Source organism: Nerophis ophidion, linkage group LG15 (genome assembly GCF_033978795.1).
Source record: "Nerophis ophidion isolate RoL-2023_Sa linkage group LG15, RoL_Noph_v1.0, whole genome shotgun sequence".
NCBI lineage: Eukaryota > Metazoa > Chordata > Actinopteri > Syngnathiformes > Syngnathidae > Nerophis > Nerophis ophidion.
In genome coordinates, this window is record NC_084625.1 from 28,332,481 (window position 1) to 28,356,009 (window position 23,529).

The 23,529-nt window shown below is 37.6% G+C and overlaps 1 protein-coding gene across 7 annotated transcripts in view; it reads right to left on the reverse strand.

Annotated features, from left to right (window-relative positions):
• Window positions 1–23,529, reverse strand: part of relch (RAB11 binding and LisH domain, coiled-coil and HEAT repeat containing) — a 56,236-nt gene that overhangs the window by 31,857 nt on the left and 850 nt on the right. For all 7 annotated transcript variants that reach the window (XM_061921972.1, XM_061921976.1, XM_061921974.1 and 4 more), the window contains exons 2-11: window positions 12,193–12,282; window positions 6,793–6,864; window positions 6,607–6,659; window positions 6,359–6,472; window positions 5,985–6,179; window positions 5,157–5,251; window positions 4,645–4,774; window positions 4,393–4,532; window positions 1,623–1,698; window positions 1,443–1,538 (exon numbers count right to left, since the gene is read on the reverse strand). In XM_061921972.1, the coding sequence (XP_061777956.1) occupies window positions 1,443–1,538; window positions 1,623–1,698; window positions 4,393–4,532; window positions 4,645–4,774; window positions 5,157–5,251; window positions 5,985–6,179; window positions 6,359–6,472; window positions 6,607–6,659; window positions 6,793–6,864; window positions 12,193–12,282 (1,061 nt within the window). The remainder of the gene's footprint in view (window positions 1–1,442; window positions 1,539–1,622; window positions 1,699–4,392; window positions 4,533–4,644; window positions 4,775–5,156; window positions 5,252–5,984; window positions 6,180–6,358; window positions 6,473–6,606; window positions 6,660–6,792; window positions 6,865–12,192; window positions 12,283–23,529) is intronic.

Here is a 23,529-nt window from a genome sequence, read left to right on the forward strand (position 1 = left end):
AGATAGGCTTCAGCACCCCCCGCAACCCCGAAAAGGACAAGCGGTAGATGGATGAAGTTGAACATATGAACAAACACACACACACACACACACACACACACACACACACACACACACACACACACACAAATGTATATATATATACACACATATATACATGTATGTATATATATATATATATATATATAAATATATATATACATACACACACATACATGCATATATATATGCATGTATATATATGCATATATATGTATATATATTAAACTTTTAATCGCGAATGTATATGCACATATATGTATGTATATATGCAATTATATACATACATGTATGTATGTATATATATGTACACACGCACACACACACGCGCACACACACACATTATTACAAATATGTATGTACACTAGGGTTGTACGTTATGCCGGTATAAGCATAGTACCGCGATACTTGTTAATAATTTTGCCACATCTAGTATGTGTTTGAATATCATTGGTACTTTAACTTTAATTATTTTCGGTACTAGATCATTTCTGAAACACATATATATATATATATATATATATATATATATATATATATATATATATATATATATATATATATATATATATATATATATATATATATATATATATATCAGGGCTGCAAATCTTTGGGTGTCCCACGATTCGATTCAATATCGATTCAAAATCGATTTTTTTTTCAATTCAACACGATTCTCGATTCAAAAACTATTTTTTCCCGATTCAAAATGATTCTCTATTCATTCAATACATAGGATTTTAGCAGGATCTACCCCAGTCTGCTGACATGCAAGCAGAGTAGTAGATTTTTGTAAAAAGCTTTTATAATTGTAAAGGACAATGTTTTATCAACTGATTGCAATAATGTCAATTTGTTTAAACTTTTGAACGAACCAATAATATGACTTATTTTATCTTTGTGAAAATATTGGACACAGTGTGTTGTCAAGCTTATGAGATGCGATGCAGGTGTAAGCCACTGTGACACTATTGTTCTTTTTTTAAATTTTTATAAATGTCTAATTATAATTTTAATGAAGGATTTTTAATCACTGCTATGCTGAAATTATAACTAATATTGATACAGTTGTTGATAATATTAATTTTTGTTTCACTACTTTTGGTTTGTTCTGTGTCGTGTTTGTGTCTCCTTTCAATTGCTCTGTTTATTGCAGTTCTGAGTGTTGCTGGGTCAGGTTTGGTTTTGGAATTGGATTGCATTGTTATGGTATTGCTGTGTATTGTTTTGTTGGATTGAGTAAAAAAAAAAAAAAAACATTTCTAAAAAATGGGAATTGATTCTGAATCGCACAACGTGAGAATCGCGATTCAAATTTGAATCAATTTTTTCTCACACCCCTTATATATATATATATATATATATATTTGAAGGGGCTGGTGAACTAAGCCAGACTTTACCTCTCGTTTTGCAAGGAGGACATTCGGGACGATGTGAGGAAGGCAGCGGCCCAGCATCAACATCACACTCTCCTCGCTGTCTGCTATACGAGACACCTGAACGCAAGAAAAGACCATTACGTAAGTACATGGCTTTGTATATCGGCATCAAAATGTGCACGTGTGTGCTGTAGTGTTCACCTCTGCTCCTAGGCGGCTGTCTGAGCACATTCTGCAGAAGGACAAGAGAGCTTGCTGGAAGGCTGGGGATAACTTCCTGGGATTGCACAAATAACCAAAAGACCCAAAACATTTAGCAAAGCATAGAAAGGAGCGGGTTGAAATTGTAAACTCGACGTTTGAGCAGTTCATTTGGTTTTAAGAATACAGTGTGCTCAAAAGAATCTAAATATATTTCGCCATCTGGTGGTGGTATCTTTAAACTACACACACAAAAACTCAGCTGCTACCTCAAACACTTAGCGGTATATTTTGTTTGCATGAAAATGTATTACATACAAGATATGGATGTCTGAAGGCTAGTACACACAAACATTTTCTAAATCTTAGAGATTTTAATTGTTAAAGACCCCACCCGTTAAGGGGAACTGCACTTTTTTAGGAATTGTGCCAATCATTCACAATCATTATGTAAGACAAGAAAATATGTTCTTTTTTTATGCATTCTAAATAGTAAATAAACACAGTCAAAAGTCTGCTTACAATGGAGTGTGTGGGTGTCGCTCTATTGTACCTCTAAAAGAACTAAAAAACATCCAAACACCTCCATTAAGGTTTTGTATACATGCTGTATATCAGTATGTATGTAATGTAGTAACAGACACAATGATAACATATAGTATTTACGTATTTTGATCATTTTAAGTATCCACAGTGCATTCATTTAAAAAACGCATCACAACGTTCTTTTTTTCACTACATCACTGATTATTACTCACTGCAGACTTTATGAAAGCCAACAAACACAATAAAACATCACTTACTGTACAATGTCAGCTGTCATTAGGATGCCAACTGATAGAATCTTGTTGTAATTATGTTTAGATGAAGAATGACTCACAATCCTCGTAAAGAAAAGTGGGCTGGAACCAACTATTTTCTTGTGTTGTTCTCGCCACTGCCAGGTCTAAATTGGCTGGCAAGGTGTACCAACATGTCGTAATACATCCTCGTCCTACGATCCAGGTCAAAGCGGTTATTTATGATCTAGAATAAACGTTCACTAGCAGTGAAGCAAGAACGCAGCTTACTACTCAATGATGTCAATATAGGCACACAAGCTTGTGATCACAGGGACACTATAAATAGTTATTCTGCATTAGCGCTTATAATAACAATATCACTAATACTTGGTCAATATTCAAGTCACAAAATGTAAATGGAGTGTTAGCAGTTTTTTTCGGATGTTTTTTATTGGGTTTTATAAGCGGAATAGAGGACCTCCCATTGGCTCCCCTGTAAGCCGACTTATTTCCGTTTATTTCCGAGTTAGAATGCATTAAAACAAAATATATCCGGTCCAATTGTCTTTCATAGTGATTGTAAGCGATAGGGAAACTTCCCCAAAAAATGGGCAGTGTGCATTTGTGATATTTGTGTGGTGTGCTGGGATAATATCAACAGAGCGGACACACACGGAAATTTTGTCGCGACACGCAGCCAGACTTTAGTCCTCCAAGCCTGAAATCTCACGTGAACAAAATTAATCTAAAGGGGTGGGCGTACTGATCTAAATATAGATAGTATTGATGCCAAGGAGCGTATTGGTATCGGATCAATGCTAGGGTGGTGGGAGCGATACTTTTGTTGTTGTTTTGCTGTTATAAGTTTATGCGACTGCAGCGTTTCATTTAGACTATCAGAGCAAAAAGCGTAATTTTTCATAAATTCTGCATGTCATGGGCAGCACGGTGCTGGAGTGGGTAACGCTTGTGCCTCACAGCGAAAAGGTCCTAAGTTCCAGTCCCGATTTCAGGGTCTTTCTGTGTGGAGTTTGCAAGTTTTCCCCGTGACTGCGTGGGTTCTCTGCGGGTACTATTGCTTCCTCTTAACTCCAAAGACCTGCACTTGTAATAGGTTGATTGGCAACACCAAATTGGACCTAGTGTGTAAATGTTTTTCTGTCTCTGTGTTGGCCCTGCGATTAGATGGCGACTTGTCCAGGTTGTATTCTGCCCTCCACCCAAATGCAGCACGGATATGGTCCAGCACAACTCCAAAAGGGACAAGCAGTAGAAAATGAATGGATGGATGGATGGATGGATCTGCATGTCCTGTTATTTTATTTAGTGGTTATTTTAAAATCAATATTTTTGTACATTGTTACATTTTAGCTACGGTATTTTTGTTATAATGACTTTTTTCTTCTAACAATTGTGTGTAGTACAACTGTAAAGGGATAATTTATATACTATTACATGTCTTTGGTTATGAAAAACATTTACATAACATGTTTTTCTATGTTCTAATAATCATTATAAAACAGAGAAAAATTCTCAAAATTATTCAATAATTATGACGTTACAAGTTAAAAAGTGTCGGCATTAGTATCAGTTTTGGCGATACTATTACCTGTATTGATACTAAAATTCAGTGTCACCCACCGCTAGTGATCAACATAATCAAATAAGAAGTTTCATAACAACCAACCATTGTGGAAAAACAGGCGATATAAAAGAGGACATAAGAGAGGAGGGAATGATGGTGATCTTGGGAATAGTTTTGAAAGAAAAATCCCAATGTATTTTTTAGCTTCCTGATTGGCTACTTTCTGTAACGCGTCACAATTCATGCAGCAACGACTTGGGAAGCAAATTTTTTTATTTACGAATGTCGGCCCCAACCTGTTTTGAAGCCAATTATTGGAACACATTCACTCAAGACAAACACAGGCCAATTGTCTATGTGTGTGTACCCCGCTTAAGTATTATTAATAACAATATCCTCTCACCTGTTTGGCTGATCAAACTGTACAGGAGGTCGACTTGTAAGCTTATTGTGGGATTGTGGTGTGTTTTGCGTAGAGGGAGGGTCACTCTGAGTTCCTGAAACCTGTCGTATGTCCCGGTACTGTCCATTATCTGTAGGGGGCTGAAGACAGCACTACATTTCCTTAGGTGTGATGTGTTTTATGCCACTTTAAATCCTACTCACACCCAAAAAAACTTCAGTCTTACATTCTTGTAAATTTACGAGGACTTACCGCAGAAGGCGGTTCAGCGGAGGAAGTGATGGTGGTGGAAGAGGATGCGGGATTAGATATATTCTGGGAGCTCCACTCTAGAGGAACTGTAGCAGTGGAAGAGACTGTCTGCTTTAAGGTTTGAATCTCACTGTGGGTAAAATGGAGACTCTTAGTTATGACAAAACATTTTTTTCAATGCGGTTACAAATTACTGTGGTATTCTAAACATCATGACGTATTTCCTATCGTGCTGAATGGAACAAAAGGTTAAAAACTGGAATTTATCCAACATTGAGTCGGACACCATCAACCACAAAGAAGTTGCAATGTAATCACAAACTGGGGATCCAACATTATGGAGACAGCTCTTATCTAAAAAACAATTAAGTTGGAGCACACTTAAGTTGAAGTAGCACAGTAAATGCTTGCAAATCTTAATAGTACTTTAATCATCCATTTGCAGAAATCATGAGGTTAAGTCACATGGTTGAGGAGTTAAATAATTATTGTACAAGTCAAGAGTTACAAACCTCTGAAGTTTCTTCATCTGCTCAGCTAGACTCTGTTTCTCATTGTTAAGTAGACTGATTTGGTACTCCATCTCTTGGACAACCTCTGCTTGCTGCTGTAAGAAATGAACACAATGATTACAAGTAAAATGTAAAGCTGCATTTTCTTGAAGATAAAAGGTCCCCTATTACGCAAAATGTACTTTTTAATGATGCTATAACAGCAATGTGTCCTGATAGCCTACAGTATGTCAACCCAATGCAAGACAAATCTTGCATCTCCCTCCCTTGCCTGGCCCATGAATATACCCCTTAATTCACTGATCAAAGAAAAGGGCTTTGCTAAGTTTCTTATATTAAACCTTTGTCTACTATTTTCCCTAAAAAAACATTAAGGCTTAAAAGCAGTTTTTCTAAATAGTGGGGCATGCAACTCATTTTAAATCTGCACAAATTTCTGTACTAATTTTTTTTTTGTAGGTTAACGTGTTTTATATATTGTGCTCCTGAGTTAATGTTGCTGATCAATTTGCATTAGTATTTATTGTTTATTTATTGTTATTTGACATCGGTCAAAAATGTTTATAGTTTAAATAAGGATTATTACTTTTGTATTACAGGCAAATTTATGTTTTCTTTTTCTGAGTGGTGGGGGGCATAAGAAAAAAAATCACGGAGAAACACTGGTATAAAGTGTCTTTTATCCAATTACTCGATTAATCAAACAAACGAATCAATCGATTACTTGATTACTAAAATAATAGATAGCTGGAGCCCATGCAAGTATACTACTATTGGACATTTTTTGAAATGTGGAAAAATAATAGTCACTTGTGTGCAAGAACAAACCTGTTGGGAGAGGTCAGGCTTCTTCGGGTGATCTAGTGCGGCACAGTGCCCAGGGATATTGCCAAAATCAGTTTCAACTGCGACGTCAACCATGTCACTCACTGGAGGAAATGGTGTACCACAATTTCTGTACAGCTGCAAAAGGTCAGGGGGTTTTGGAATGTTGAGGCCAACGTCATCCCACAGCTCAAAATCCTGAAAAAAATTGGAACAAAATGATTGACATGTGTTTGGCGAAACTTGTGGATCATCTGCGTTAAACAGGAAAAAACAAGAGACACATTCATTATTTCAATATATTCCAGTAAGTGCATTTTTGTGGTTATGTTTAGTGATATACTGTAACTGCATTAACACTTGTGTAGGGAGTTTACCTGATCATCATTCTCATCTGAAAAGGTTATAGATGAGAGCTTATATTCATTTTTTAACAAATATTCATTTACAAGGAAGTTTAAAGCCCTTTTCTCCAGTGGGCGTATCGGCTCCTGAGGCAGAGAGAGAAGAAGCAATTCAACAGTGCGTAGACTTAATACTCCCAGGACTAGGATAAAAACTGTCATTATGATAGGGAACGTTATCACATAAATCTTTGCTATTCCAGCACACAAATATCCCTTACCTGAATTTCAGGGCTTGACTTGTTCTTTCTCTCCTGAGAGGGCACTTCATTCTCTGTGAACCACAAAGAAAAAGAATAAGGCAATGAGTTCAAATGGATGCTGGGCTTTGTTTCCTATTCAGAAAAGGAACGGAAGTTGTGACGAAGGAGAGTTTAGGTGGAGAAGAAGTTTAAAGTGCGCCACACCTGCTGCCTGAGTCAAGTTGGCGCGCAGAGCCTGAATGGTCTCCTTTGCTTTCCGTAGCTCAAACTCCAACACTGGACAGAGAGTGACAGCACACACACACACACATACACACGCACACACGCAGGACGTGCATCCAAACAAAGACAGAGAACAATCAAATAAAACAAAGATGGGAGTGAAAAACACAGCAAAGATTAAGAGTCTAAAAATAACAACAAAAAAAAAGAGGTGCATGCAAAACATGGGCCTGAGGAACACATGCAGCACAGGATCTTGGTAAAACGCCTGCATATACCAAACTTAATTTTTTGGAAAACTAATGAAAAAAAAGGCAAAGACAAGGGAGTTTTGTTCTCCAGGTCTTATTCTATCAGTCTACATTTTGATATTAGATTTGAATTCCATCAACTTACAAGATAAGCATTTTGTTGTCTTATATAACCACAACAAATTAAGTGTACACTGTGATCCATTTGCATTAAATTACGAGAAGCTACACTATCATTGAAAGTAGGAAATGGCAAACAAAATCACTCTGGGAAAAAAAAATAACAAAATAAAATGTGAGCCATGCAGCAGGAAAATGATGTTGTTGTTCTGTGCACTAACAATCTGCAATGTGGTAAAACACAACATTATTTATTATTTTCAAACCATAGTGCGAGCACCATTGGTGGTATGCAGGGGGGTACTAAGGAACACTACTGATGTATTTTTAAATTAAATTGTATAGTGTGTAAGTAAAAGCAAGCAAAAAAATTCATTATGGTAACTGGCAGTAGACTGGCAGTTCCTCTATACAGTCTATCCTGTATATATTATAGTGGTGCATCGCAAAACAAATTGACCACAGTCACTTTTCATATTTGCAGACCATGAGTGCACATGATGCAATCATACAAAATATATATAAAAGATGAAAAGTGGGTGGGGTAGAAAAACAAAACAAAAGCTTGTCAGGATGGATTTACGTATCCAGTATAGCCCACTGGGGTTTGATCAGGAGAAACGCCAGAGACAACCCCGAGTCAGACAGCTGTGGGCAGCCATATTTTGCTATGGTGTTGGTACAATATGTCAAGAACGAAGGTGAGAGAATAAAGAGGGGACAGGTGCCAATTTCGGGACTGCAGCCGATGAACTGAAAAAACCCCAAACATATCTGCTGCATGGCTTTTACTGAGCTATGTAAAGTGCATTGTGTTTCATACATCTAGTTACAGACTTTATAATTAACAAACCAAACATTAATTGACTAATCAATCATGCAACATTTGCACCCCGACAACATACTTCATAGCTCATAGGGCTTTACGGAGTTCATTGTCAGTTGAGGAGGTGCTTGGTAGTAGTCACACTAAGCCGTTACTGTTCTTGCATCCTCTGGTATGTGGTGACTGGGTTACGTGGGAGTAATGTCACGCCTCAGTGACAGAAATAACACTTAGCATGAAGATACTGTTCATTGGGTATTCGTTAGTATAAACTTTGGTATTTTATTATTGCGTTTTTCATAACCTTTGTCCAATTGCAATTGTAAGCAAAATTATTTCACCACCGAAGCATCCAGTTGTGCAATGTTTTTATTAAATCAGGCCTAACGAGTTGCCTCAACAAGAAGTAATTGAAAACATAGTAAAGAAAAAGGCACACTTTTAAGCTGAAATAAATAAAGGATGGCCTTGTGACTAAATTTCCCAGACTGTTCGTCTGGAAATGTTCAAATGTTGGGGAAATCTATCTGTTAATGTTCTAAACTCCTATATCCAACTCAGTAGCGTGCAATGGCGTTGATATTTGATGCTCAACTTTCCGGAACTGACCTTATATTGTTGTTCTTTTAACTTTTTAGGGGGATATTGCCTGTCATTCAAAATCTTTATGTAAAACAAGAACACATATGTTTTTAAAAAAAATAATAATTTTAAGTTGTCAAATTTGCCTATTGCACCTGCACTCGGGTGGGAGGCAGGGCTGAACAAGTTGCCACCTCAAACCGTCACACAGAAAATATATATTTGAAGCCAGCGAAGCCAAACATCAGTTTCTGAGGTATTTACAATAATACAAGTTTTATTGTTAGTTTACTTTTCTGAGAAACAACATTTTCCAGACAGATATAAAAAAATATCATTGCAGAGGACACTGCTTCCCACAATGTACAAGTAGAAAGATATTTAACTGTGCATTGTTTTACATTTGGATGTTTACATTGTTACCTTAAAGACATCAACTTTAAATTACACTTTTTACTATTTGCTTGAAACAGTAAATGTTCCTGCGCAAATATTTGCACTTACAAAATAATAGTTTGTAGTGAAAACATATGATTAGAACATTTCAGCATTATGTTTGTGTCAATTACAGTAAGTGTGTTTATCCTAAACATTCCTGCTACTTCATTTTACACAAGATGGCATTTTTACCGAACTTTTTTTTTTTTGATTACCGTATATAGCGCAATAATATCGTACCGTGCCCTTAATACCGTAATAATATTGTACCGTGAAATTTTGATACCGTTACATCCCTATTGGTTAATATTTAAGTCAGGAAATGTAAGTGGAGTATTGTTGGCAGTTTTTGGATGGTTATTTATTGGGTTTTATGGGCAGAGTAGAAGCTTTGGCTTTGTTGTAAGCAGACTTTTATTTACGAGTTAGAATTAAAAAATTTTAAAAATAAATGGTTGTGTCTTTAATAATGATTGTGAATAAACAATTCCAAAAAAAGTGCAGTTCCTCTTGAAGTTTGCATGATTAGTAGTGTGGTGGTGTTAAAGGAAAAAACAAACGTGATGCGCCGGTGAAATTGAAACGCCGCCGTCTGCTTAAAATGACCAAAAATATTTAATAATACGTTATTATGAATGTGCCTGTTACTATATTATAGAGATGTAACGATAAACGGTATAATAATAAACCGCTGTAGAATTCCAGACAGTTAGTAATACCGTCTAAATGTTTATTTACCGAAAAAACATAATTTAATAATGCATTTCAGACAACACTGCTTACTTTCTGAGAAGGAATTCACAGCAGCGCTGAAACATGCGCATTAGGGTCGTTTTGCTTGAAAATCATGGTGGACAAACTACACACAGACTTTGCCTCGGAGATTTCCCCTCGGAGTAAACACAGCCAAGCGCTTGGTTTAACATCATTTTCCCTTGCTTCTCGCACTGCTGTTTTAGACGGCGACAGGTGTCGACAATATTGGAGACAGACACATTTGTCTCACACTAAAGGTATACGGCGAAGGAGAAAAGTTATTTGCTGTTGGTTTTATTTTCACAACAAAGCCTCCATCAGTGGCTGTGACAGAGTTAATGACGTGAGGAAACATGCAGCAGGCAATGTCGGGAACGTTGCCATAACTTGTTTATAAAGTCTTTAGTTTGTTTACTGGGATGCTCACTCGTCCTTATATTAACTGCTAACTTTGTCAGTGTTCAAATAACATAAAATACTAGCTAAAAGAATGTTGTCATCTCATCGAATTAAACACAGGGAGTGAAGATTGTATATTCAATGTGAGAGGTATCACTCCTGTTTATTTTTGTTAGCCAAACAGTTGTACTGAACCACGAGGAGGCTTTGGATAAGAACAAAGCTTGTTTATTAGACTTCATCTTAATTAGTCAAAGTGCTTTGAGTTTTATATTGATATCAAAAAGTAGTGAAGTAATTATATTTATATAGCGCTTTTTCTTCAAGTGACTCAAAGCGCTTTACATAGTGAAACCCAATATCTAAGTTACAATTAAAGCAGTGTGGGAGCAGGTGGGTAAAGTGTCTTGCCCAAGGACACAACAGTATTGACTAGGATGGCGGAAGCGGGGATCGAACCTGCAACCCTCAAATTGCTGGCACGGCCGCTCTACCAACCGAGCTATACTGCCCAAACTAAACTGTATATATATTTTTTTACTTTATTTGTGTTTTTTTTTCATGTGACAAAGGTATTACTTTAAAAAACATTCATGTGACACAGCATTTTGTTAATGTTTTATTGTGTATAGTTAATTCCTTTACGGCATATTTCTGCTCACACTCTTAATGGACCTGTCCCGATACAGCATGTACATATACATATAAATGTAGATAACTTAAAAAAATAAATAAATTATATAAAAAATACCCCCCTCTTGTTATGATCTGGAGTCTGGATTATGTTTTTTATTTTCAATCTAAGACTCCTTCGGTTCCTGTTTTTTTTGCACCCTTGTTTGTTTTGGTTACCATGGTTACTTATTATATCCACCTGTTTCTGATTAGTGTTCACCCGCTCACCTGCTGCCTGAGCACTAATCAGATGCATTATTTAAACCTGCCTTGCCCTCCAGTGAGTGCTGGAGTATTGTTTGCTGTATGCTGTGGACTGCCTTTTTTTTTGGAAGCTGAGAGCTATTCCCTGGATCCCTGTTTGCTGTTTCCTGGTTTGTGTTTTCCTTGACTTTCTTTTTTTTGAACATTAAAACCATGTTTTCATTTTCCAAGCCTGTCATCTCTGCATCTTGGGGTTCGTCACCACCACTTCGTGACACCTCTATCAATATGTAAAAATAGATATACATATATCACATTGACGTGCGGTCAGGGGAGGCAGTGCCTCATCTGTGATAATGCAAAGAAATATAATATATAATGATATATATATATATATATATATATATATATATATATATATATATATATATATACATATATATATATATATATATATATATATATATACATACTTACACCAGGCACATTAAAACGTTGGTGGTTTTTGGATGTTTTTAGAGCATTTTATAGGCGGAATAGAGATTGTTAGCTGACTTTTGCTAGCGCTAATTTACGAGTTAGAATGCATTAAAAAACAAAGACTTGTGCGCTTGTCTAACATAAGGATTGTGAATTATAGGCAAAACTACAAAAAAAAGGGCAGTTCCCTTTTAACAACAATACCTTGGCTAGTTGCAGCATGTTTTTATTTTACCCGTATCTTTTGTAGGATTACACCTACTGTACTGTTGTACTCTAATAGTGTTTACCTTGCGGACAGAGTGATGCTCTACAGGCTTGCAAATGTAGCACATCAAAATATTTGCATATCTACAACCAGCTTTTTAAATAAATATTGTACTTAATTTATTTTTCCTGTTACTTTATTTCCTTTCTCATATTATTTCCGTTTTTATTTATTTATTATTTCTTTTATTTAATTGTTGTTTATTTTATTATCACCTATTTTATTTTACTTTGCCTGTCACAGAAGTATACTGTATTTTCAGGATAGACTAAATCTGCATAAATTCCACAGCCAGTGTAGCGGCCGCATTATTTCCGCCATCACATCATCTTTTTCTTCTGTGAGTGGAACTGTCGCTCTCGTGGCAGCATCGGTCATCTTACCAGCCACCCGCTCGTCTGATTCTCGATTGCCGTCATCTGAGTAACGAGCAAAGTCCAGAGAGTCCAAGGTGCTGATGCTGCCTGTTCGATCTGTTCAAAACAAAGACAGAGAGGGATGTTCCTGTGAGAATTGGAAACAGTGAAGCAGCATTAAATCCACCACTACTGGACAAGGACGGTGTAAGGCTCCGCCTTTACAAAGGGTTCAGTTTGGAGTAAATGATCTGTATTAAATATGTTAAAAAACTAACTGAGTGAGACTGACATATTTAATTCAAAAATTACCCTTGTGGACAAAAACTCACACACTCTTTAAAATGTAAACTTTGTAACTGCACCCATGCTACTGCAATAAGAGAAAAAACAAGGGTGAACCATGCCTCATTGTGGGAAGTTAGCGAGGCTGTGACAGCATCTTGTAATGTACTCGAGTAACAGCATCTCCTACACATTTTATGATTTGATGCAGCTCACAGAAGGGAATGTTCCAGCTTCATTATGTGTTGTGAATAAATGTTTATATTTGGCAACCATTGCAACAGGCAGAGGGGGAGGGTAGCACATATATTACGCAATTTGTTGTAATACGTTTGCAGTGTCTTATTGCGTTATGCTTTGTATTTTGAAAACCAAACATTGGCCTCTATTGAATCAAACAATTGAGTCAATCACATTATGTCAAACTGTAAAAGGAGATCATGTTCTACAACCACGAGGAACAACATTCCACAGATCACATGATATTCTGAATACCAGATTATGGTAGTAAAGTAGCGTAACTTCTCTTCTATACTAAGAATGTTACATTATATCAGGGTTTTTTCCCCCCACAATGTGTGGGTGGCATGGTAAGATTCTGTTGAAATCTGATAAAACATTAATAAAATTACTCAACCTTCTATAAGGTGGCATTTTTTATTGGCGGTACTTGTAGAGATTTTGAGAACTATTTTGTCTTAAAAAAATCTTTAAAAGTCTTTAAATTCACTTCCCATCATATTTAACTCTCAGGAGTCTACAACCGCAGTCCCATTCCTTGTGTCAAAAGCGCAGTTTTAGAGGGGAGCACCACTTTTTTTGGGGAGAATATTGCCAATCATTCACAATCCTTATGTAAAATAATAATACCGTATTTCCTTGAATTGCCGCCGGGGCGCTAATTAATTTAAAACCTCTTCTCACTCCTGCGCTTACCAAAGGCATGTGGTAAAAGTAAGCATGCGCTAATTATTTTAAAACCTCTTCTCACTCCGGCACTTACTAAAGGTATGCAGTAAAAATTTGAGTGTGATGTAAGCTTGGACCTTAAATCCTACTGAATAGCTCTTAATCTTCTTCCCTTTATGAGATTTAAAATTACCGGTATTAAAATCAGCCTCCTCCATTTTGAAAATGATGACAGGGGAAGTGTCACTTGTGACGTCACAAGTTTGACCAGGCGGTAATACTAAGCATGCGCTAATTACTTTGCGAAGCGAGTTTGACCCAGCAGTAATTCAAGGCAGGTGCATACTATATGCCCTACGGCAATTCAAGGAAATACGGTATATGTTTTTTGGGGTTTTTTTTTACATTCTAAGTCGTAAAATGGGGCCAATATTAGGTGGCTATCAATGCAGCTAGTAGGAGTAAAGCCCTTTCAAAGGAACTCCAAAAACTGCCAACAATACTCCATTTACATCTTGTGACCTGAACATTAGCCAACTATTTGCAATATTGTTATTATAAGCACTAACGCTATTTTTAGCCACGCCGGGATCACAGAGTGCTAACTAGGTTGTCCTGCTATATTGACATACTGAGCAGGTGAGCTGGTGACAGTTAATTCTAGATTATAAACCATAACTCTCATTTAGATAGTAGAAGGATGAGGCCATAAACAAAGAAGTTGGTCAACTTTGATGTTCAATTAACACCCAGAGATGGCAGGAAAGACACGAAAAAAAGCTTGATTGCGGTAACGTTTTTTTTTATTGTTACCTCTGGGTGGATTATGATTCATTCTTTATCTAAACGAGACAATATGACCATCCCAACTAGCGTCATCCCAGTGAGAGCAGATTTTGTACAAAAAGTGATTATTTTTATTCTGTTCATAGTTTGTATTGCTTTTTACCACTTAGAAATACTGCTGTGTGATGCTAAGCGTTTAACTAGAGCTAGATATGTTTAGCACAGCTTGTAAAATGTGTAGCTCATCCTCTGCATATTCAGGCTCAAAAAGATAGGTTTTTGATCATAATTTGTCACAAAGTAGTCTTTGATGTCTCTAATGAAGTCTGTATGAATGGTAGTGTTGGTTTGTCAAAAGGAAAAGTGAACATTGTGATGCATCTGAGAAATGAATACACCACTCTATGCTTAAAATGAGCAAAATACGTAAATATTACATATTATGAAAGTCGCTGATTCTATATTGTATATATAGTTACAGCTTGTTCATAAAACATTGAAGGTTTTTAGCTTTCTTTAGAGCACTCAATGGGCAGAATAGAGCGACTCCCAGTGGCCCCATTGTTAACTGATGTTTGCTAATGTTTAATGCATAGACAAAAGAAAATCATGTGCGTGCTTGTCTTACTTAAGGGTTGTGAATAATAGGCACAATACCAGAAAAGTGTAGTTCCCCTTTAGCACTGCATTCAAGTCTTTAAATGGTGTAAATTGGAAATATAAAACCAGTAATGGTCAATACTCCCTGCACCGACTTTGCCATTCATTTCAGCGATAAAACATGATACCAACTTCTTTTTGGTAGAAAAAAAGCTTGTTATCAATGTTTGCACAGGGAAATGGGTAAGCCGTCAAGTGACCAACTGACGCCAAGAATCACATCACGCCTTTGAAATTCCCTCCAGGCTGAAACTTCAATGCGGTTGTATACAGCAGAGCTTTGACGTCCAATTTTCAATTTTACTTCTCTTTTTTTTATTGGTAAGCAGGGTTCCGTCCATCCATCAATTTTCTACCGCTTGTCCCTCTGGGGTTGCGGGGGGTGCTGGAGCCTATCCCACATTAAACATAACATTTTATTTAAAAGATACCAGACAGGGCATTTATCATAAACATGGTGATGTGCTGGTCAGGGTTTTATGAAGCCGATTAAAATGCCTATATTAACTATAAATGTTTCTATGTATTTATGGTGAGGGTTATTGGCAATTTAACAACAAAATATTTCAAATTGTTCCATATTCTCTTTTATTACATACAATGGTTTGATCAAAACAAAGTGGATAGTAAGCAATAACTAAAAAAAAGCAAAAAATACTATGTACTACTCATTTGAATCCTATGTTTTTGCCCTCAAAGTCTTAATTTGTCCTGAGTTTGAAATCAATAACAAAAACAACAAACGATTATCAGGAAATAAAACAGCAACCTACTCATTCTTGTATTAATCAGATAATGATACTGTCCTTTATATTGACACCACCAATTTATGAATTGACCCACTGTCTTACATGTCGTGTACTGACGGCAACGATGTTGACACACCCACAGTTGTTATATTATACTATTTTTGGACTCTTATTGATTTACTTGTTAATTTCCTGTTAATAACTGCTTACTTTCTGCTGTTATACATTTCTCAAAGGCCTACTGAAACCCACTACTACCGACCACGCAGTCTGATGGTTTATATATCAATGATGAAATATTAACATTGCAACACATGCCAATACAGCCTTTTTAGATAACAAAATTGCAATTTTAAATTTCCCGCGGAGTTTCTTGTTGAAAACATTGTGGAATGATGACGCGTGCGCGCGACGTCACGGACTTTCAGGAAGTATTAGCGCAGCACTATTTGCGGTTAAAAGTCGTCTCTTTTCATCGCGCAATGAAACAGTATTCTGGACATCTGTGTTGCTGAATCTTTTGCAATTTGTTCAATTAATAATGGAGAAGTCAAAGAAGAAAGATGGAGTTGGGAAGCTTTAGCCTTTAGCCACACAAACACACGGTGATTCATTGTTAAAAATTCCCGGAGGTGAAGCTTTACTATGGATCAGATCGGTCAAGCGAACATGGATCCCGACCACTTGACAACCGGAGAAAATTGTGTTAAAAAGTCGCCTCTTACCGGAGATCTGTGGAGTTTGCGCCGTCCTTTGTATCTGCCATGACTTCCCTCAGACACTGGCCTCAAGACACCCGTGGACACACCCAACACAATAGAAAGATAAGGGATTTCCCAGAGGGGCTTCACGGTGGGAGAGGGGTTAGTGCATATGCCTCACAATACGAAGGTCCTGCAGTCCTGGGTTCAAATCCAGGCTCGGGATCTTTCTGTGTGGAGTTTGCATGTTCTCCCCGTGAATGCGTGGGTTCCCTCCGGGTACTCCGGCTTCCTCCCACTTCCAAAGACATGCACCTGGGGATAGGTTGATTGGCAACACTAAATTGGCCCTAGTGTGTGAATGTGAGTGTGAATGTCGTCTGTCTATCTGTGTTGGCCCTGCGATGAGGTGGCGACTTGTCCAGGGTGTACCCCGCCTTCCGCCCGAATGTAGCTGAGATAGGCGCCAGCGCCCCCCGCGACCCCAAAAGGGAATAAGCGGTAGAAAATGGATGGATGGATGGATTTCCCAGAATTATTTTAGTAAATGTGTCTAAAAACATCTGAATCTGTCCCAATGCAATCACCTTTTTTTTAAACGTATTTTTTTTCATTTTTATTTTTCTAGTCCTTCGCTATCAATATCATCATCCACAAATCTTTCATCCTCGCTCAAATTAATGGGGACATTATTGTTTTCTCGGTCCGAATAGCTCTCACTGCTGGAGGCTCCCACTAAAAACAATGTGAGGACGTGAGGAGCCCTCACCCTTGTGACGTCATCGTCTGTGACTTCCGGTAAAGGCGAGACTTTTTTTATCAGCACAAAAAGTTGAGAACTTTATCCTCGATGTTCTCTACTCAATCCTTTCAGCAAAAATATGGCAATATCGTGAAATGATCAAGTATGACACATAGAATGGACCTGCTATCCCCGTTTAAATAAGAAAATCTCATTTCAGTAGGCCTTTAAAAACTTTACTAGGCACTTATTTGTTGGTATTGTTTAAAGATTATTGTTTAAAGATAGCTTAGCAATTAGCTCGGCTACAAGCATGCCCACTCCTGGCCTGCTCTCAGGGTGTAACATGTTAGACCCTCACCCAGTGATAATGTTACTTAAGATATTAATTTAGAGGAGCGCTACACACATCATCAACTACCAACCGCTTGTCAGTCGGGGAACTTACTAATGAATACATTATCAGCCATGAATCGGCATGAAAAGGCATTAATCGCCACACAACCAAGTACGTTTTTACGAAATATGGCCCATACTGATTGGTGGCTGATAGATCAGCACATGCCTAAAGATTACATAAAGTCAATGTTTCCCATACATTCATTTATTATATATATATTGGGACCACTAAAAATATATATTTGGCCCAACCTGTTACGGCCTTACTCATGAATACATTAAAACGGGACTGTCTGTTAATGCAGTTTATTGTTAATGTTTTTTTTTTGCTCGTATGGGTCGTGGCCAGCAAGGCCTTCTCTGCTGGCCTAACATAACCAGACATCATGATCATAACTAAAGATAAAAGTACTTGTTAATTTACTTTCCCTAAATATCTAAAAGTATTCATATTCTTTTCATGTCATATTATGCTTCTTCCAGCACTGTTGTTTTTAGTTTATAGAGTTTTCATCCAATCAGAATTCAGCTAGCTTATGTTGCCATGCTGTACCAAATCTGCCAGAGGCCTTCAGATTCAGCAATGTGGGCGTCCGTGCACTGTAAGCCAACGGGGACATACAGTTGACAGACAGTTGCAATAGCCAATCAGATCACGCGTAGTTGTCAGTAAGGCCTTCTACATGGCCTAAGGCAGATATATAGTGATGGTAACATAAGAACTCCATTACCCAGTACGCCAAAGTAGTGAAGAGCATGGCAGTAGCCATTTAGGTTGTGAAGCGGGATGTTTTTGATGAGCACGCTGTGGAGTATGAACTTAAAGAAGTCAGCTAACACGTCTTGTCTGCATCTTTTATGATGAGACAAGACAACACATGTATTTGCAAGGCCATTTCAAAAGAAGGATATTTAAAGAGACACTACATCTTGTGAGACCAGGTCGGCCAACCCCTGAAGCAAGCTCAGCTGTCGATGAAATCTGAGTTCAGATATTATATTTCTTAATTTTTTCACGTTTAAAATGTTTTCTAGCAATTTTTATTTTGACAGCACCACATAAGATATATTTTAATTGCTGATGCGGGTTTATTTGTTTTTAAATAGTAGCATTAAACAGGCACTGAGTGAGCACAATGGGTTCGTCATGTGCTCACGTGTCATGTCTTTAGATTTTTTTCCGACTATAATGTGCAATAATGTTATATGTGTATATGTACCGTATTTTTCTGACTATAAGTCGCGGTTTTATTCATAGTTTGGCCGGGGGTGCGACATATACTCCGGAGCGACTTATGTGTGAAATTATTAACACATTACCGTAAAATATCAAATAATATTATTTATTTCATTCGCGGAAGAGACGAAGAAAATGTCAGCAATCGTCACACAAACGTCAGCAACCGCCACATTCACGTCAACCAAAAAGAATTTGGCGGGGGAGGGTCATGGCAGAAGTGCATAGTGGGTCATGGAATGCTAACTGCTATATGCTATATGCTACTGCCGTAGCTATTCAAATTGATCATTTCATCATTGGCGGTAACTTATAAAAACTGAGAAGGGCTGAACAAAAATTGGACCGAAAAGGAAATCATGTACTGCAGATTACAAGCTGGACGTAGTGAAATATGCAGCAGAAAACGACAAGAGGAAGCGGCACGTACAATTGGAGTTGGCAGAGTTGTTTAGAAGCGACATCGAGGAAGAAGATTTCATCGGATTTATCGATTAGGAGTGACAGTATGTTTGGTAAACGTATAGCATGTTCTACAGGTATATGTTATAGTTATTTGAATGACTCTTACCATAATATGTTACGTTAACATACCGGGCACGTTTTCAGTTGGTTATTTATGCGTCATATAACGTATACTTATTCAGCCTGTTGTTCACTTTTCTTTATTTATTTATTTTAAATTGCCTTTCAAATGTCTATTCTTGGTGTTGGATTTTATCAAATAAATTTCCCCCAAAAGTGCGACGTATATATGTTTTTTTCCTTCTTTATTATGTATTTTCGGCCGGTGCGACATATACTCCAGAGCGATGTATAATCCGAAAAATACGGTATATATGCATATGTATGGATATGTGCATGGATATATACATATATATGGATATATATCTTCTTCTTTTTAATCTTTTTTTACTATTTATATTACTTAATTATCGCGTATGCACATTAGGGGATCTGCTCCAATTTCGTTGATCTTTGAACCTGTTCACTGTAATAATGACAATAGAAAACTCTATTCTATTCTAAATGCGCCAGAAAATAACTTGTTCTATACCAGGGGTGCCCATTACGTCGATCGCGATCGACTGGTCGATCTCGGAGGGTGTGTCATTCGATCTCAAGCCAGGCATTAAAAAATAGACATAAAAATGAGCAATCATCAATCATACCAAGACTTCACTTTCGTCAGTTGTTTGACATTCTCGGCACCCGAGGATCTTGCGAGATGACTCTGGCTGCTGCAAGCTCATATTTAAGAAAAAAATCACTAACAGGGCGGACGCAGAGAAACACATTTTATTTCTAGAGACTCCGTACCTACTGTCAAAACTCTAAAGACCGACTGCACAGTTCCTGTCTTCACCATAAAAGACCTGTTTCATCCTGCCTGTGCTAACAAAATAAGAGTCTCAGAAAGCTAGCGTGCACAAGCTAGCAAGCTACGGAGTTTGATGCCAATGTATTTCTCCCCCGCCCTCAGCGACCGCTTTCTCACTTGCTTGCCCACCCGCACTCTCACTGACGTCACTCACCTGCTGCCAGACATTAAAGGGCCACACACATATGCTACTCTCATAACAAAGTGTTTAAAAACGAGTATGCAAGTTGGACAAATGAGATGCCAAATCCAACCACTTTCATGTGGTATTGGACAGAAAGGAGGACTTTTTTTTCCCTCCATTTGAAAATGCGGACGTTATCAGCACCACTGTCTAATTCCAATCAATGCAAGTCATCAGAATCAAATACACCAACTTATATTCTTGTCTTCATGAAAGAAAGGAATCTATGTGTTTTAACATGCTTGTATTATCATTAAACACCATTAACTTGTTAACAAAAATGTCTCTTTCATAAATAAATAAATATAAATTATGAATAGGAATGAGGTAAATCTCCTCGACTTGGTCAATTGAAAAGTAGCTCGCCTGCAGAAAAAGTGTGAGAGCCCCTGTTCTATACAATGCCCAGTAGTGCGTACATGTGTTTCTGTATAGTATTTCTCCAGCAATGGACATGTGGTGACATCAATGATGGTATTTTAAGAGGAAATATTTGAAGTCGGACATCAATGAAGGCCTAGGTGGGAAACGCACCAGCCACTGGTCGTGGCCAATTATGCAAATTATGTGATGGTGTCAGTTGCCCTACTGCAGGGGTCACCAACATTTTTGAAACCAAGAGCTACTTTTTGGGTACTGATTAATGCGAAGGGCTACCAGTTTGATACACACTTAAATAAATTGCCAGAAATAGCCAATTTGCTCAATTTACCTTTAATAAATAAATCTATATATATAAAAAAATTGATATTTTAGTCTGTCATTCCGTTGTACATTTTTTTTCCTTTTACGGAAGGTTTTTTGTAGAGAATAAATGATAAAAAAAAACACTTAATTGAACGTTTTAAAAGAGGAGAAAACAGGGGAAAAAAATGAAAATTTAATTTCGAAACATAGTTTATCTTCAATTTCGACTCTTTAAAATTCAAAATTCAACATTAAAAAAAGAAGAGAAAAACTAACTAATTGGAATCTTTTTGAAAAAATTCAAAAAATAATTTATGGATGTCATTAGTAATTTTTCCTGATTAAGATTATTTTAAGAATTTTGATGACACGTTTTAAATAGGTTAAAATCCAATCTGCACTTTGTTAGAATATCTAACAAATTGGACCAAGCTATATTTCTAACAAAGACAAATTAAAATTTCTTCTAGATTTTCCAGAACAACAATTTTTAAAAATATTCAAAAGACTTTGAAATAAGATTTAAATTTGATTCTACAGATTTTCTAGATTTGCCAGAATACTGTTTTTGAATTTTAATCATAAGTTTAAAGAAATATTTCACAAACACTCTTCGTCAAAAAAACAGAAGCTAAAATGAAGAATTACTTTAGGATGTATTTATTATTCTTTACAATAAAAAAATAAATTTACTTGAACATTTATTTAAATTGTCAGGAAAGAAGAGGAAGGAATTCAAAAGGTAAAAAGGTATATGTAAATAAATCCTAAAATCATTTTTAAGGTTGTATTTTTTCTCTAAATTGTCTTTCTGAAAGACCAAGTCTTTAAAATATTTTCTTAGATTTTCAAATTCTATTTGAGTTTTGTCTCTTACGATTAAAAATGTCGAGCAAAGCGAGACCAGCTTGCTAGTAAATAAATACAATTTATAAAATTTAAAAAATAGAGGCAGCTCAGTGGTAAGTGCTGCAATTTGAGCTATTTTTAGAACAGGCCAGCGGGGCGACTCATCTGGTCCTTACGGGCGACCTGGTGCCCGCGGGCACGGCATTGGTGATCCCTGCCCTACTAAAAAGCTACCGATGGATTGCAGTCCTTAAGGAAACAATGACAGATATGTAAAGCCCCTGAATCTTAAATGAAGTAAACATTACGTACATACTATGTAGGTAGATGTGTATACCGTTACCCCAATCCATGGCATGACCTCTGACCTTTCCAGAAAGGTATGCATTCATTTTTGGGAAAAATGACGTGTGATTACAATTACTACATGAGTGTATAGTTTCAGTGTTCGAAGTACGAGTGATTGCAAAAGGTGTGAGTTCAAACCCTAGTCGAGTCATACCAAAGACTATAAAAATGGGACCCATTACTAGGATTGGGTATCGAGTATCGGGTATCGATTGGAACCGGGACTAACTTTTCAATTCTCCCGGAATTGTTCAAAAGTTTAAATTTCGATTACTAGTTTCGAAACCCAGTCCGCCGACCGGAAAAAAAGAATAAGTCCGCCGACCGGAAGAAGAATAAATGGGTTGTACTTGTATAGCGCTTTTCTACCTTCAAGGTACTCAAACCGCTTTGACACTACTTCCACATTTACCCATTCACACACACATTCACACACCGATGGAGGGAGCTGCCATGCAAGGCGCCAACCAGCACCCATCAGTAGCAAGGGTGAAGTGTCTTGCTCAGGACACAACGGACATGACGAGGTTGGTACTAGGTGGGGATTGAACCAGGGACGCTCGGGTTGCGCACAGCCACTCTCCCTCACTGCGCCACGCCGTCCCTAAGCCGCTGAACACCAACAAAGAAGCGCCCACCGCCGGAAGTGTTAGCATAGCCGAGCCTATGTAGCCGAGCAAGTCAGTCAAGGATGGATAGCGGGCGTCGCGGTCGAAAGTGTGGCTTTATTTTACTAAAAAAAATGAAATATCGGCGAGATGTAAAACGTGCGACAGGACTGTTTCGTGCTTAGGAGGGTGCACGTCGAACATGATGAAGCACCTCAGAGTTCATGGAGTACAAATAAATGCATGTCCCGTCTTCGACGCGCTGCGCCGACCGTCCTCCTCTGCCTCTTCCTCTGGCCCCGGCTCCGTCGCCCAGCCTGGCACCTTGGTGACTGCACCGCAGTCTGAATCCGGTAAGTAAAACAATATATATGCAATAAATAATGTGTTTTGCGCCAACGTTGAGGCAGCTAACAAAGTAGCCCGCGTATTTTTTCATAGACAATTTACAACCTGCTAGCCAGGCTCCGCGATGTGCTCAGCGGACTCCGTTCACCGTAGCGGCAATGGGGAAGATGTCGGTGCCGCAGACGGAAGAGTGCTACAGAAAGGTCACTGCACACATAGTCAAAAGACTGCATCCCTTTTCAGAGGTTGAATCTCCAACATTTAGGTCAGTTAAGCCATAACGTTAGAGCTGAGCTAATTGATACTTGGCTAAACAGTAACAGCAACATTATATGTTTGTTTATGTTTGCAGGGATATGGTGAAAACTCTCAACCCAAAATACATACCACCTTCCAGGGACTACCTGGCAAACACATTGATCCCGGCATGGTACAAGAAGAATCGGAATCGTTCGAATTCAAATGATACCTAACCCTACCCATTACCTCCC